Source organism: Perognathus longimembris, chromosome 17 (genome assembly GCF_023159225.1).
Source record: "Perognathus longimembris pacificus isolate PPM17 chromosome 17, ASM2315922v1, whole genome shotgun sequence".
Taxonomy (NCBI): domain Eukaryota; kingdom Metazoa; phylum Chordata; class Mammalia; order Rodentia; family Heteromyidae; genus Perognathus; species Perognathus longimembris.
Genome location: NC_063177.1, coordinates 50,527,766 through 50,543,792, shown reverse-complemented (window position 1 = coordinate 50,543,792; position 16,027 = coordinate 50,527,766). Strand labels below are relative to the sequence as shown.

The window sequence follows — 16,027 nt, the reverse complement described above, 5'->3', positions numbered from 1 at the left end:
TGGGGTCCATTCTGGTGGGGAGGGCACTTTTCAGATGTCTGCTGTGATGTGCTTGTTATCTAGGTCTCCCAGGTAAAAAGAACATATGTGCATGTGCACACACACACACACACACACACACACACACACACACCATACACACATGCACAGACACCCCCCTTCCATACTCTTGTATATGCATGCTCATCTCAGCAGATACTTTTTATGATAGAAAGGTGTGATGTCCCACTCATGGAGATAAATGAATGTCAAAGGTTCTGGTACTTCCAGAACATTCTTCTCTTTCCTCCTAAGCGTGCTCTCTTGGCATCCCTGTGTGATAAGGAGGTAATTGTTCTTAGCAGATAGTGGAGAGGCACGTGCGTCACGTGGGCCTAGGGCAGCCTAACTTGTGGGAGTGTGCTGTGGTTTGGGTTACCCCTTCCCTCTCCTCCTGTCCCCTCCCCTCCCCCTCTTTACACTTGAGCGTGTGTGTGTGTGTGTGTGTGTGTGTGTGTGTGTGTGTGTGTGTGTATAGTTTGAACATAGTGCCTGGGTACTACCCCTTAGTTTTTTTGCTTAAGGCTGGCACTCTTGCAGTTGAGACACAGATCCACTTTTGGCTTTTTGGTGGTTAATTAGATCTGAGTCACACAGTCTTTCCTACCTATGCTGGCTTCAAACTGTGATTCTTAGATCTCAGCCTCCTGGGTAGCTAGGGTTACGGGTGTGAGCCACCGGTGCCTGGCTTCTCTGCCTCTTGTATGCATGTGTTCAAGCATCTGCTGAACACAGAATGCCATGCTCATGCCCGATGCATAGTACTTTATTTCAGTTTCCTCTTTTTTTTTCTCTTCTAATTCTTTCCTTCCCTTCTAATTCTTCTTCAAAAAAGTGTGATTATGTCGGTGCTGTCAATAATAAACAGCATTTTGCCTCTTTTGTAGCATTTGGGAAGGATTTTAATTACTTGGTTTAAGTCCTTACATCCCGCTGATGGCCGTCAGCCATAGCTTTGAGGTGGGGTGGGGATTAGGGGCCCATGGATCTAGACAAAACAAAATGGTCATCTAGGGACTGGGCCTAGCCTTATTAGCTCTCTGTCTGTAGCTTTAGGTTAATTTGTTCCTGCCAAACGAATCAGCCTGTTAGCACTTGAGATGGCTTGGGGTCTGAAATGTCACTTAGCATCCTCATTGCTGTGAGGCTAAAGTTCCACTTTTCTCACACTGAGGCAGCCTTGGGTACCCTCTGGAATTGTCATCCGGTTTGCATTGTACGAAGAAAATATGTGAAAAGAGAGAATAATGGTCCAGGTATAATCAAAGTATAAACTTTAGGAAGATGTCATAAAAGATCGAATCATATCATTTACTATCATTCATAAACACTAATAAACGTTAAAAAAAAGTATATGTGTGCCCACCTGTGCCTACCTGTAGATTTTCTGGGCCCTGGGGAGCTCCAGCCTTCTAGAACTCCTTTCTCCACAAATGCAAACTAATAATGATGTTTTACAGCTATGTTGGTATAAAGATGGTCTCAGTTGGATTTATTTAGGATTATCCATTTCTTCTGATTTGAAAAGAAATTAGGTTATTTTTGTGGCTCTCACAGTGAGCTCCTAGGTGATGTCCAGGAGACCATTTGGCTCTGAGGTCTCCAGATCTTGTCCCTACCAGGGCTGAGTTTGATGTGGGTTCTGGATCATGTGTCAGTCAGGTGACAGAGGTGCTAGGATCCCAGTTGAAAGTGTGTGCTACTGAGACTTGGTAGGACGCCTATAACATAGATCTCTAGACCTGGTCCTCCAAAGGCAGTGTGATGACCCTGGAAACCAGTGTGCGGCTCCCTTCGTGGTGGATGGTGTTCTGGCTTGGCCTGAGTTGCACCTCTGGGTGTGTGGGCCAGATTCCCTCTTCCAGGTACATGGGATTTCAATCCCATGAGATTACAATGATCTCGCCATCAGTTGATTATCAGATAATTACTCTGGGCTGGAATGACTTCATCAGTCAATCCCTTAGATGAGTTGGCAGAGCCTCCTTGGGGTCTGAAAAAGAGAAAAGAGGGAGAAATCTCTGCTGACCTCAAAAACACATGCCACCGCTGTGACTTGCCTGTGGAGGGGCAACATGGAAGAGGAAAGCCAGAGGTATCCATGGGATGACAGCAAGAAGATGGGGGTCCTTTACCTACAAGACATTGAAGTCTTCCAAAACCCACTGTCTTAGAGAGAAGAAGACTCTGAGCCCCAGGGGGACCCCAGCACAGCTCTAGTATTGATTTTACAAGTTTCTGAGCAGAGGGTACGGCCTCACCCCCACCTAGACTCTGGACCCACGAAAGCAAAGAGTGAGAAATGGAGGCCCATTTAAAGCCCCTGGATGTCTGGTGATCTGTTAGTGGCAATGGAAATCTCCTGGAGGCATGTTGTCTGTCTCAACTTGGAGTTTTGCTTTGGCATTTAGGTTTAGAAAAGAGAAAAAGAGGAGGAAGATGACAGTCCCACATACCCACGGCGGGAAGCAGAAAAACATTCCCTCAGAAGCAAGCTGCTTGCATATTGTCTCAGCTGCCAAGCCCTCATCAAGCCCAGATAAGCTGAATAATTAAAACTGCTCCTAGCAGAGAGATGCTGGGGATAAAGCTCCATGAGCAAGAAATCAAGTATGTCCTTCAAAGCCACAGCTTTTCCTTTGAAGTGGTTCGAATACTACCAGCCTGGTTTTCTTTGCCTGGAAATGCATAGAGACTCCCATCGCTGCCTGTCCCCCGGCACTGAATGGTGGGCCTGACTTCCTGTTCCAGTGGCTTTGGTTGGGGCTGCATACCCTGCTAGAGGGTTCTGTCTATGCAGCTGTCTGCTTCCACCCGGGAGGTAGCAGTTACCAAGAGGCAGAAAGCTGTTTGGTGGTCAGGGTCACACGGATGGCATGCAGTTGGGATGGCTGCTGGCTGCAAGGGTGGGCAGAGGCTGAGGAGTTAAGGGTGACCTTGGCTACCAGGAGGGGAGGGACAGGTTCGTGTAGACCTCCTTACATCCAGGTGTGTCTACCGTGTTCTGCTCCTGATAGCCCATTCTTTGTCTTCTGCCCAGGAGATAGGGCAGTTTTTTATTTTTCCTTTTTGTGCCAGTCCTATAGATTGAATACTTGGCCTGGCCATTGACTGTCACTTTTTTGCTTAAGGCTGGCTGGTAGAGTACCACTTGAGCCACAGCTTCATTTCCAGCTTTCTCTTGGTTAATTGGAGATGAGTCTCATGGACTTTCCTGCCTGGCCTGGTTTAGATCTCAGCCTCCTGAGTAGATAGGATTATGGGCATGAGCCTTGCTGAGGTACCAAAGATTAGGATTCCACGAGATGAACTTCGGTGGGAAAAACATGGCTCAGCCACCTGTTTGCTTGTTTACATCCCTAGACATTGAAGATCTACTGCAGAGAGAGCATGTTAGAACGTGCTGAATGTGTTACATAGTCCAGAACGTGGCACTGGCAGGCTGTTTCCTACAACTTTGGGATAATACCAAGCATATTTACTAGCCATGGCCATCTTCTCTGCGTTAATTCACTCTGGATCTTGATTGTCAGTGATAGTAATAGATGGGAACAGGTCTTCTACCATGGACTGTGACTGGAGGGCTGGCTGTTGTCTCCCTCCCTCCCTCTCCAACTCTTCCTCCCTCTTCTCTCCCTTCTTTTCTCCCTCCCCTTCTCCCTGCCTTCTCATTTCCTTCCTACTCCCTCTTTTTCTCTCTCCTCAGTCTTGGGATCAAGAAAAATCACTACAAAGATGTAGACGTGGGTGATAAGCCAGACTGTACCCTTTTTTCCTGTTCAGTACTAAGATGAAAAATCTCCTTTGCAGTCTTGCTCATAGAAAGTCTGGTTTTCTCATTTTATTTTTATTTATTTAAACTGAGATAAAGAAAAGGGAAAGACTGGGCTGTACAGAACAATTACCATCTTAGTTTTCATAACTCTCAACTGGGATGCCTATTCGATAGGTATGCGTGTGTGTGAGAGAGAGATACAGATTCTACCAACTCATCTTTCAGCATGATAAACACAGACCTTTATTGATGAAAGCAAGAAGAAAGATATGAATAAGTTCTAGTGAGAGGAGAATATTCTGCTCAGTATTCTACATTAAGCACAGAATGGAATTGATCTGAATGCTGTTGTTCCCCAAGACTTCATCTGCTGAACAGGAATAGGTTTTACATATGACCAAATAATGTAGAGTGACGCAAAAGGCAAGGTTTTTACTGTAGAATTTCTTCAGTCAAGTATAGACTGTTCCAAATGTATTTATCCATGAAGTTCCTTTTTCCCCCAGCATCCTTAAAACAGGGAACTTTGGGAACTTGTGGTTTAGGGTGACATGAGTTAGAGATTTTTATTCATACACAGAGGCCTGCATAATGCATGTTTAGTGTTTTACATTGACTCTAGAAGGCACAGAGTGGTTAACTTACAGTTACTGTGGAGCATAGGGAAACTGTTATTGGGTCATCATGTTCTCCTGTACTGTGGTAGTTAGTAAGCTGAGAAGCGGAGTGGAGTAAGCTCTGTTGCTCAGGGGTCTAAGAAAGTATTTTTCCCCATTTGCCTAAGAATACAAGAGTCCATATATACTCAACATGTATTCGAGCTATTTTTACTGTCCTATTATATATTTGTTTATAAGCATAAATATGCAGAAGCATAACATTAGGTATAAATTAGGCTTCATTGTTTTGCTGTTCAGCTGTCATTAAAAGCAAAACCTTGTCAGTACAAAGCAACAAAATCGATGACATCAAAGTGAACAGTTTTTGATTGGTGGCAAGGGAGGCTTTGCAGACATTAGCCACTGGTTACAAGGGGACGGTAGCACTGGCCTCCGGGACTGACACTGCGGTTCTGACAGCTCTGTCCCAGGGAAGGAGCAGGAGCATGGCTTCCGGGCACCAGTGGCTCATGTCTGTAATTCTAGCTTCTCAGGAGGCCAAGATCTGGAAATTGTGGTTCAAAACAAGCCTAGGCAAGAAAGTCTGTGAGGGTTTTGTTTTTTTTTTCCTTCCACTTAACTACCAAAAAGCCAGGAACGGAGCTGTGGCTCAGGTGGTAAAGTGCTGGCCTCGAGCAAAAACCAAGGTCCAGCAGCCAGTGCTGGCACCAGAAGGGAAAAGAAAGGAAAGGAAAGGAAAGGAAAGGAAAGGAAAGGAAAGGAAAGGAAAGGAAAAGAAGGGAAGGGGAGGGGAGGAAAGGGGAGGGGAGGAGAGTGGAGGGGAGGGAAGGGCACTGGATAGACTCAGCTTTCCAACACATTCCAAGATATCTAACTCCACTATGGGGTTTGTGTGTGTGCACGTGCGCGTGTGTACGCACATGCGCACACATGCGCACGCACACACATGCTCCTCCCACCAGCCCTCCACAGCCAAGGCACTGCAGCTGGGAACCCACTCAGTCATAAACACGCCTGCCCACAATGACTCCGGCATCCTACTGTGGGATGGCGGATGCGACTTTTCCTTTAGAACATTATGAAAACTTGTAGACTTCTGTAGAAGACTCTGTGTGTCCCAGCAGAGGATGTAGGTAAAGTGGTGATGTAGGTAAAGTGGTGATGTAGGTAAAGTGGTGATGTAGGTAAAGTGGTGACCGAGTCTGTGGGTTTAAGCTAAAGCAGTCGTCTGCAGTCTGGATCTGCGAAGGGCGGTGAGGAATTCGTGAGGTTGGCTTTTCATGTGGCCTATCTTGTGTGACGTTGTGTGTGTACTGCATATAATAGATTGCAAAGGACCCACAACTTCTTACCCCCGTCAGTATCCATACCTGACAACACAACACCGCAGTTCTTCCCCACAAGAAGAGCTCAGTCTTGTCCTGTTGAGGCGGGGTTTGTTTCCCACTCAGCGATTGTCTGGTTCTGCCATGAGTCTGCCCACTGCCAAGATGCGTGTGCTGCTGGCCCCCAGATGAACTGCCAGCTGGCCAGATGCACAAGCAGTCCCGGCCATTGAGCAGTCGTGAATGTAGTTTGCTCTACAACTACATTCACTGGTGATGATTTTAAGCCACCGTTTTTGGGGGTGTGGTGTTTCCTGAAACATATATATTTGTATAGGAAGATATGAGGGATGTGATAAGAAAGAAACAGTTGCCTGAGAAGATGGTAGCAGGTTCTTAGACTGTTGAGAAGCCAGAAGAGGCTGAGTAGGTTATAAAGATGTATTTTAATGATGAGACTAAATCTAAAGAATTAAATGGCAGAGTTGAGTAATCATTAAGAAGGTGTTAGCGAGCAAGTAGCAGCTGATACTTAGCTACTTGGTTTCCTCTAGACTTTTATTGTTTTAAGGAAAATTACATTTTGAGATAAAACAAAGAGCCTCATGATTGGGAGAAGGCTGCCATGTCTGGTCTCTGTCTCCCCTGCTAGTGGGACACGGAGCTCTGGAATGTTCATCGAGCTCCTACCTGGCTATCTTTGCAAATCTTCCCAGAACTGGGTCTTTGTCGAACTGTGTGGTGCTGTGAAAACCTTTTTTATGTGATTAAATAGGCTTGATTATGAATAGCAATTTGGCATCAGAAATAGGAGATGGTTTTGCCCCTCCAAAGGTAGATTAATAGCGCACTCAGGTAATCTTAAGTGTAGCTAGGAGTCCATAATTAATCATCTTTGTGGTGGAGCTCTAGGTCGGGGTACAGACAAATTGGAGGAAGCTGGAAGCGGTAGCCTTTGGGGATCCCAGGCTTCTAGGTGGGGAGATCTTACCTTGACAGGGTCAGGTAAGATCCTACCTCTGTGTCTGCCACCTTGGTGAAGAGTCCCGGATAACTCTGAGACTGAGACTGATGGTCCTAGTCATCCCGACTGTAAGGGCAGAAAGCCACACTTCCACCATCGGCTGGGTGCCTGTGATTCTTTTTAAGCCGTCTTCCCGTGCACCAGTCCCTTTCCTCCCTCAGGCCGGAACCATCGCATATAGAGCCAGATATTTTCTCTGTGGTGCACAGTCCTTCCCTCCCTTTGCAGAGTCTCTGCAGTGCCGTTTGTCCCATGAACTGCTTGTGAACAGTGTGCAGGGCACCAGTGGCAGCACCATGGGGTGAATGGCTTCTGCTCAGAGACCTCCTGCTTTGGGGATGGCCAGGACACCTGAGAAGTTACTCTCAGTTTGAGATGTTAGGGGAGGGCAAGAGGAGCCACATTGATTTGGGTGAGGCCCAGTGACCAGACAGCCTTCCTAGAGATGCGCATGTGCGGGCTTTCAGCTTCTTCAGCCAGACTTGTGAAAACCTTCAAGAATGGAAAACTTTAAACCTGTCTCACTGACCACTGCATGGAAATGTCATTGTTGCTGTTAGCATAAGGGCCTGAAACTGAATTCAATATTGCAGTTTGGAACCTAGTAAGGAACAAGTATTCATGTGTGTGTGTGTGTGTGTGTGCGTGCACATGCATATGCCTATATACACATGTGTAGTAGTACCAGGGTTCAAACTTGGGACCTGGGCACGGCACCTGCTATTTTTGTTCAAGGCTGGTGCTCTACCACTTGCACCACAGCTCCAGTTCTGGCTTTTCGATGGGTAATTGGAGATGAGCATTACATGGACTTTACTGCCCAAGCTTGGCTTCAAACTTCAATCCTCAGATCTCAGCCCTCTCAGTAGCCAGGATTATAGGTGTGGGCCACTGGCTATGTGAATTGTCTTTCTCCTTGTCTCAAGGCATCCTATGACCCATGGTCCCTGAATGTGTAGGTAAACTGAGGCAAGGAAGACAGTGGTGACCCACCTTAGGGCCTGAGGTGGAATAGTGCTCTCCATTCTGTGTCCCCCATGTGCTTTAAGGCTTACCCTATGCCAGCCTGGCTTGGGCAGCAGGTCATGCCAGGCTCTTCTTGGGAGAAGGTTATCTATTATGTAAGTCCCATCCATATTCTGGCTGGTGATCAGGGGCGACATTTAATTTTTTTTCCATTATGTGAAATAATTTAAGATTGTGTTAAAGTGTCATTATCATGGCAATTTCTCAGTCATAAAAACAGTATCAATTATTCAACGTTACCTCGTGTGTCTGGGTGAAGTGGGGCTGTCGGGAGCCGGGAGGAGGCCTATCCAGGACTCCAAGCAGGTGGCCTGCAGACCCTTCCTCATTAACATCTGGGTCCCTGGGACTGAGAGGCCTCTCCAGGTGCTGGGTCCCTTCTCACCTGGCTGTGGCACCCTACCTTGCTTTAGCTGACTGAACCTGGCAGGGGTGCCAGTTAATTCCCTGACCTTTCCCTTAGCTATTCCTCAGTTCTGCCTGGTTAAAGAGTCTATCCTCCAGGGAGCCTGGACAGCTCAGAGTCCTCACAGCCTGGTTCTGTGACACGTAAGACAGAGACCACAACCCCCAAGACTGTGCTGGCAGGTGTGTGTGGGCTTGGAAAAGGGGTGGCCCCCATCATACTGTGGGCGGCAGAGCTTGATCTGTTGTCTCTGTCCCACACTTTGTTTCCTAGCTGTGAGATACTCCAGTGGACAAGAACCAGAGAGCAGGTGACTTAGAACAACTGTGTTGGTTGTGAAGGTCACTGCTGGGACTTAGAGCAAAGGAGTCCAGCTGCCTGCAGTCAGTCTTGGGGACAAGGAGGCCCACGGGGCTGTGGCACTCACTGACCTTTATTTACTTGGGTCTTGCATGGGTTTTTTAGTTTCCTGCATTAGAGATGCTACCTGAAGACACCCGTGTCCTTTGGTGATCTCCAGCTAATTCCTTGAATGACTTGTTTCTCCAGGGGCCACCACCCTGGGAGGGCAGACCACAATGAAAGGCATTTGGATTGTATTTCTTTCTTTTTTTTTTTTGGCCAGTCCTGGGCCTTGAACTCAGGGCCTGAGCACTGTCCCTGGCTTCTTCCCACTCAAGGCTAGCACTCTGCCACTTGAGCCACAGCGCTGCTTCTGGCCGTTTTCTGTATATGTGGTGCTGGGGAATCGAACCTAGGGCCTTGTGTATCCGAGGCAGGCACTCTTGCCACTAGGCTATATCCCCAGCCCTGGATTGTATTTCTTGAAGATGAGTTTGCTCTTTTCTGAGGCAGAGCTACATTCCTGGGCCTGGGCCTCTCTACCATGGCCTTTTACTTTCTATTTTCTCCTTCTTTCTCGTTTCCCCCACTTCCTCTTTTTTCCTCCTGGAACGTGCTTTTCTTCTCCGCTCTTGTTCTTTTGCATGGTGTTACCAGAGTGGGAGGAAATTGCCCGATTTGTTCTGAGCGAGGGCCACAGCCATGCATGCGAATAGTAGTAATAATAGTAATCATAATAATTGCATTGCAAGAAGACAGGGATCTCTAGGTCTGGGGCTCTGGAAAGATGCTGTTTCCCACCTCCAGGGGTCCAGTCTTGGTTTTTCTGTTCTGGGTTTGAAACAATACTTGGGGATGACAGACAGCGGAGAGGCAGAGGGGAGGGGAAAGGCAAGGGGCAGAAGAAGAAAGGGAGACGTTGTGTAGCTTGGGAAGTTGTCCTTGAATGTAGCCCACTGCCTTTTGGGAGCTGCACGTGGACACAGCAAACCCGAACGGCTCCCTTGGCGCTCCTGTAGCCCCGCTGTGGGGGGTACAGGGAGGAGGTGACTCACCCCTCAGAGAAAGTCCAGAATAGCTGCTCTCAGTTACTGCCTGACCTGGGTGAGGTAGTATGGCCACAGAGCATTGCAGAGATGAAAGTAAATTATCCTCAGAAGAATACTAAGTCAAGACCAGAGGGAAGCAAAGAAGGACTTCCCTGCCTTGGGTCTTGGTCTCTCCTGCACAGCTCAATGCTGTGTTTCTTGAAGGCATCTGGGTAAAGAGCTTGAGTACCCCCCCACCCACCTGCAGTCCAGGTGTCCAGCGAGTAGATGAAATGCTTGTGGAGGAGCCGTGGTGTCTGCTCCAGCAGTTCAAGTACCACTGTGTCCCAGCAGGTGCCTCCTGACTGCCTCTCCCACCTCCAGGGACATTTGAACAAAGCAAGACTGTCATATCCCATTGTGTTGCTCTGAAAATTGAGAAGGGCATAGTACTCTGTGTCCCTCATTCAATTTGAAAGTAGAGAGTGGGGAATGCTGGGAGTTTAGAAGGGAGTGTGAAAGGAGCCTCCTCCACTCTCCCCCGCTCCCCCCACCCCCAAGGCCCAGAGTTAGATGCATGGCTAGGTATGGGGACATAGAAGATGCTGTCCTGGGCCTCCTTTTGAGATACTTCTTGGTCCTGTCTTGCACTGTCCACCTCACCCTTTTAAAAAATGGACACAAATTAATTGTACGTATTAATGAAGCTCAGTGTGATATTTCTGTACATGTATATATCATCCAGCCATCAAGTCCAGCCTCCCTCCCCACCCCCCACTCACCCCTCTCAATCCCAGTAACTGATCACTAATGTTCTTTCAGGTCCATGTTAGTTTCTAAAAGTGTGAGAGTTTTCTGCTGATTTATTTCCCTTCACATAAGGTCCTCTTGCATCCATTTTGCTGCGAATGACAGGGTTTCTTCTTCCCCTTCTCCTTCTTTTCCTCCGTTTTTCCTTTCCGCCTCCTTTTCCTTTCTTCCCCTCTTCATTCTGGTATTGAGGCTTGAACTCAGGGCTTCGCATTCTCTCTTGGTTTATCGCCCAAGGTTGGCACTCCACCACTTGAGCCATCCCTCAACTTCTGGCTTTTTGCTAGTTAAGTGGAGAAAAAAAAGTCTCACAGACTTTCCTGCCTGGGTTGGCTTTGAATCACAATCTAGATCTCAGCTTCCTGAGTAGGCATGGGCCCTGCCCACCGCTGCCCACCCTGTCCCCCGTTCCCCTCCCCCAGCCCCCCAGTGCCCTGCTGATTTCTTTCTTCTTGTTGGCTGAGTACAGGTCTTATTGTCTTTATGCACCATTCTTTATCCTTTCTTTGGTCAACAGGCACAGAGGCCGATTCCACATCTTAGCTTTTGTGAATGATGCTGGAATAAACATGGTGCTCATCCTTCTCAAAGCTAAATGATTGATGGAGTCCATGGTGATAGAGATGGGGTACAGATGGGAGCAGATTCAGGTGCGACATGCTAGGTCCTGGCCTGGCTTTTAAAAGGGCAGCTTCTAAGTGATGTGAGGGTAGAATTTTCTTAGTGTCTTGCCTCCCTAGAACATGGATAGAAAGCAGTACAACCACCAAAGTATAGACTGATAGAGTGGTAGAAGGATCTGGAGGGGAAATTGGTGTTCGTGTTTGCTTCTTGATTATTTCAGGCTTTTGCTCCAAGTCTGCCTTCTCAGATAGGCCTCCCTACTCTTTGTAGTCCAAGGAGCCCACCACCGCCATGTTTATTAGTAAGTGAGCTCCCATGATGTGAAGATGTTGCCTGGTGCAAAGCCATGGTACAGAGATCGCTATGTACCATGACTAAGACCCAGTTTCTTCCTGAACATTACCAGTCCTGGGCCTCTTGTGTGTTTATTATGTCAATTGACTTATGATCTATCAAAGGAGAAGGAAAGATTCATGAAGGTAGGAGACTTGACTCTTTTTATTGCTGAGAGCTAGTACAACTCTGAGAAACAGATGATGCTTAATTAAAAATTTAGTGAATACCTGAGGGCAGGCAGCCTTCCTAGAGGAAATGGTAAAATTCTTTTCTTTATAGAAAAAAAAGGGGCCATTGGTTCTCAGCATTATTCTGTAATAATACAGAAGAGCTTCTGGGTCCTGTTTACCCTTAGTCTTTTTCTAAGGCAGAGCTTCTTGGCCTTGGCAATGATGACACTTATTTGAGGTGTTCTCTGCTGGGGGGGGGGGCTCGATCTGTGTTGAGCAGACGCCCTGGCCTCCATCTGCTGCAACAGTCCCCACCTACATCGTGACATCCAGAGATGCCATTGCCACATGTGCTGCGGAGGGTGAAATCATCCAGCTGAAAAACCCCAGGTCGCTCTGAGCTACACGTCAGTGAATGGCTCCAATCCAGTGAGCAGCCTCTGCATGGCGTGTTCCTGCTGGGGCGTGTCTCCACCAGTTCGGCATCAGTCACACCCTAAAAGGAAGGAAGACAAAGGAGGGAAAGTCAGCTGCCACACTTACACAGTTAGACATGGCTTTTATTGCCACAGCAGTCCCTCAGGTGTCAACAGGAGGGAGGCATAGTGTTAGAAATAATTAAAGGATATAAATGAATGTAGGGCTGAAAGTCTGTGGCCCGTGGCACATCACACAGACATCACGCAGACACAGCCACCAGAGGTGGCTCGAGGGGAGTTCTGCAGAGGTAGGGACTGACCTGCTCTCAGCCTGTCCTGTTGTTCATCTATAGCGGCAGCCTTGACCACGGTATAACATGCTACTGCCTGTGGGCCCGTAGAGGATCCCAGGACTCGGCGAGGACCTGAGGACTGTTGGGCTAGCCCAACACGGCTGGAGGCCTCTAGGTTAAAGGAGATGTTGGCATCCTTATTAAAGTTAGTTACAGAGGATGCAGCAGAAAAAGGATCCAGATGTTTTAGCCAGATGAGAAGACACCAGGAAGAACTTACATATTCATTTTTGATGCTTAGTTGGAAAGAAGTAATGGAATAAAATGTCTGAATTTCTGTTCTCTTTCTTGTCCTTGATCATCAATGGCCATGAGAAAACAGGACAGGGTGTGTGTGTGTGTGTGTGTGTGTGTGTGTGTGTGTGTGTGTGTAAGTGTGTAAAAAACACAGCCTGCCTTGTATCTTTTCTGAAATTCTTTCAAGAAAGAACTTATCCAAGAAAACCAAGAGAGTTTTTTTTTTAATAAATGGGAACATTTCCATGATTACATCATAAGCATTCACCTCTTCCATATCATTGTCACATATTTGAATGGAAACTTCAACTTCCTTGGAACTATTTTTGCTTGGTGCTCCGAATGTTTTCTGTGCCCTCACTGTTCCTGTGTTGGCATCCTAATCTCTTCAGTGGCTGCAGGAGGCACAGTGTTTGAGAAATGATGGGGTCATGAAGATGGAGTCCTTTTTAAGGGGAGTTAGTTCTCCAGTAAAAGACACCTGAGAGGGACTCGGTGCTACCTCCTGTGTAAGGTCACGACTCCAAAGTGCTATCTGCAACTTAGAAGTCGAGCCATTACTAGACATGGGATCTGCTACATGTTATTCTAGGTCTACCTGGTTTCCAGACTGGAGCAAATTCCCATGGTTGGAAACTACCTGCTTTATGATACTTTGTCAGAGGAGCCTGGACAGACCATGGCACCTGGTAGATATCTGCTGTTGTTTTCCTCCATGTTGATGGTGCTGTCAACTTGCCCTTAGCTCCAAGGTCATTGCATGAAGATGCGGATGTGTGTGGACTACCTCAAGCCCTCATTTGCCTCCTTCCTGTTGAGATGCCATGTGTTTGTAGTTGCTGCTTCTGCTCATACCTTCCTGAGAGAAGACTATGGCCTATAAGGGCTTTGTTGTAACTGGAACAAAGCTTTGGTCTTGTTTGTTGAGAATCACCAAGTTGGTGGTCAATACACATTTGCTGAATAAACTAGTTTAGAGCTAGTAGAAATAGTAGAACTGAGTAAAGATGACACAGACAGGTCACTTGGTTGGTTACTTAAAGGACACCTTGATAGAACTCTGTATTTGTGTTCCTGTATTACAGCTTTTACTGTTTTATCTCTGGAAAGATTGTGACTTCCTAAACACATTGACCTGGCATCTTAGGCCTAAGTTACTATGTGAGAAAGACAGCCCTGCGGACAGCTGCTGCTTCCTGCTTACATCTCTCCCTCTCTCCCTTCCTTTCTCTTTACTTCTCTCCCTGTTTCCCACCTTCTTGTCTTCTTCCCTACTTTCCCCCCTTCCTTCCTGCCTTGCATCCTTCTCTTCCTCCTTTTTCACATGGTCTTATTATATAACCTGGGCTGGCTTTGAATTCAAGATTCTCCTGCCTCTGCCTCCTGAGTAGTGGGGTTGCGGGTGAACTCCACCAGCCCAACATGTTTCTTTGGATAAGGTGGAACCGAATTCCATTCTGCTGGCAGTAATGTGTAGGGGAGATTATAGAGTGTGGGCTCCAATGGTGGCCAGTTTATTTTTCCCTTTTCTAGGCTCCACAGTGATTCCTCAGCCTTGATCCTCCACCTCCAATGTTTAGTGTCTTCTCAACAATCCGGCCATGTCTGAAAGCCAGGGTAGCCAAGAGCCCAGCGCAGTCCTGTTGCTAGTGGCAGACATGGGTTGTTTACCTGGATATCTGGGGGCTGGAAGGGTTTGGGGGTGGAAGGGAGTGGCAGTGCTCTAGTGACCCTACTGCTTCTTGTTTCAGGGTGCAGCAGAAGACCCTCAGACGGCCCTGGCACTGAACTTGGACCCTGTGTTGGTGAAGAAGTCGGATCCTGAGGGCCCTGCGGCTCTCTTCCCTGAGAGCACACTCTCCATCCGGATAGGTAGCACTGGGCTCCTTTCAGGCAAGCTCCCTGCTTCAAGTACCCAGCTGAGCCAGGCAGTACAGACGTAGGGCCGGTGGTTGGAGGATGGGGGGAATGCCAGCTCCTGTTTCTGCTCCTCCAGGCTGCTTACCCCTTCTGTGAAGAGTGAAACCAGCATTCTGGTTCCATGTTGGTCCTCCCCCCCCCCCCCCCCCCGTTTCTTCTTGGTTCTCACAACAGTCCACTTAGCATACCCACAATCATGAATGATATCTTTAGCTCCTTTTTCCAAGTCGGATCATTTGGAGAGTGATCTTTTTGATGGGGATGGGACTGATGGGGTTGGAAAGTTTGGGCTTCTCTCTGGTGAATCCCAAGTGTTCTTTCTCATTCATGTGACGATCATGTTCTCCATTCATCTGGAAACCAGGGAGATGTCGCTCATTGATTGTGTTTGCAGCCAAGAAAACTATAGACACTGGTGGCAAACTCCAGGCATGCCTTTTCTGTTGAGATGGAGGGTGGTTATTCCTAACTCTTGGAAGCCCAGGATGGGCTGGGCTGCTGATATTTGAGAATCTGCCGGTGTTGATGTCATGGAATGTATTGTTTTTCGTCCTCAGGCCAGACTCTTCTCCTTCTTCCTCAGTATACCCCTAGGTGGTGTTTCCTGGGAGCATCTGATCCATGTAGGGGCCAGTTAGCATGAGGGAGCCCCTGGCTTGCCTTGTCTTTTCCTGTGAGTTCATCTAGGAAGTGCACTGCAGATACCGTGGTCTGCTCTCCCCCCACCCCAGCAATGGCTCTCCCCCACTTGTGTAAACCACAGAGGTCCCCATATGAATACCGGAGAATGGCGCCCCTGTCCTCACGACATGCGCTCTTGAGTAAAGAGAGGAAGACCATGTTGGTGACAGGTTGTATTCATGGGAGCGACACAATGGGACAGTCCTTTCTCATTCCCATGTTGGCTGTTTCATTTGGTATGTTTTGCCATCTGTAGGCTAAGAAGATATCTATCCCTCAGGGAAAGTCAGTCTAAGAAAGAGTTACAGGGGCTGGGAATGTGGTTCAGTGGTAGAGAGCTTGCCTAGCATGTATGAAGCCATAGGTTCTGTTCCTCAGTACCACATAAATAAACAGAAAGAGCCAGAAGTGGCGCTGTGGCTCAAGTGATAGAGCGCTAGCCTTGAGCAAAAACAAGCTCAGGGACAGTGCCCAGGCCCTGAGTTCAAGCCCCAGGACTGGCCCCCTCCCCCCAAAAAAAGTTACAGCTGAGCTACACATAGCCCAGTCTGAATGGTCCGGTCTGTGCATCATTCACAGAGACCTCGATTGTCTTTTCCATTCTGCTTCATTTCAGTACTTTCCATGACTTCCCTTGTGGGGGCAACATCAGGACCCAAACTCCATCTACACAGGAGCTTAAGCCACTGGGGGTTGGAACACCACCGCTGCCCTCACCTCTGGCCACACATCACTTCAACACTCAAACCCGCCGAGGCATTGCCTGCTGCCCTCTCCCGGGGGTGGGGGGGAGGGGAGGTGGGATCAAAGGTTGTCTCTCGTGATAAGGCTGGATGTCATATTCCCATAAAACGTAACCATTTTCTGTGCCAAACCTCATACTCACAGCCAT

At 47.7% G+C, this 16,027-nt stretch overlaps 1 protein-coding gene across 2 annotated transcripts in view; it reads left to right on the top strand.

The window, feature by feature from the left end:
- The window catches only part of Slc39a11 (solute carrier family 39 member 11), a 246,500-nt gene that overhangs the window by 60,587 nt on the left and 169,886 nt on the right, over positions 1-16,027 (top strand). Inside the window, exon 5 of one of the 2 annotated variants that reach the window (XM_048366585.1) lies at positions 14,286-14,406. In XM_048366585.1, the coding sequence (XP_048222542.1) occupies positions 14,286-14,406 (121 nt within the window). Of the gene's footprint in view, positions 1-14,285; positions 14,428-16,027 lie in introns of both variants that reach the window. The other variant, XM_048366584.1, reaches the window with a different exon arrangement.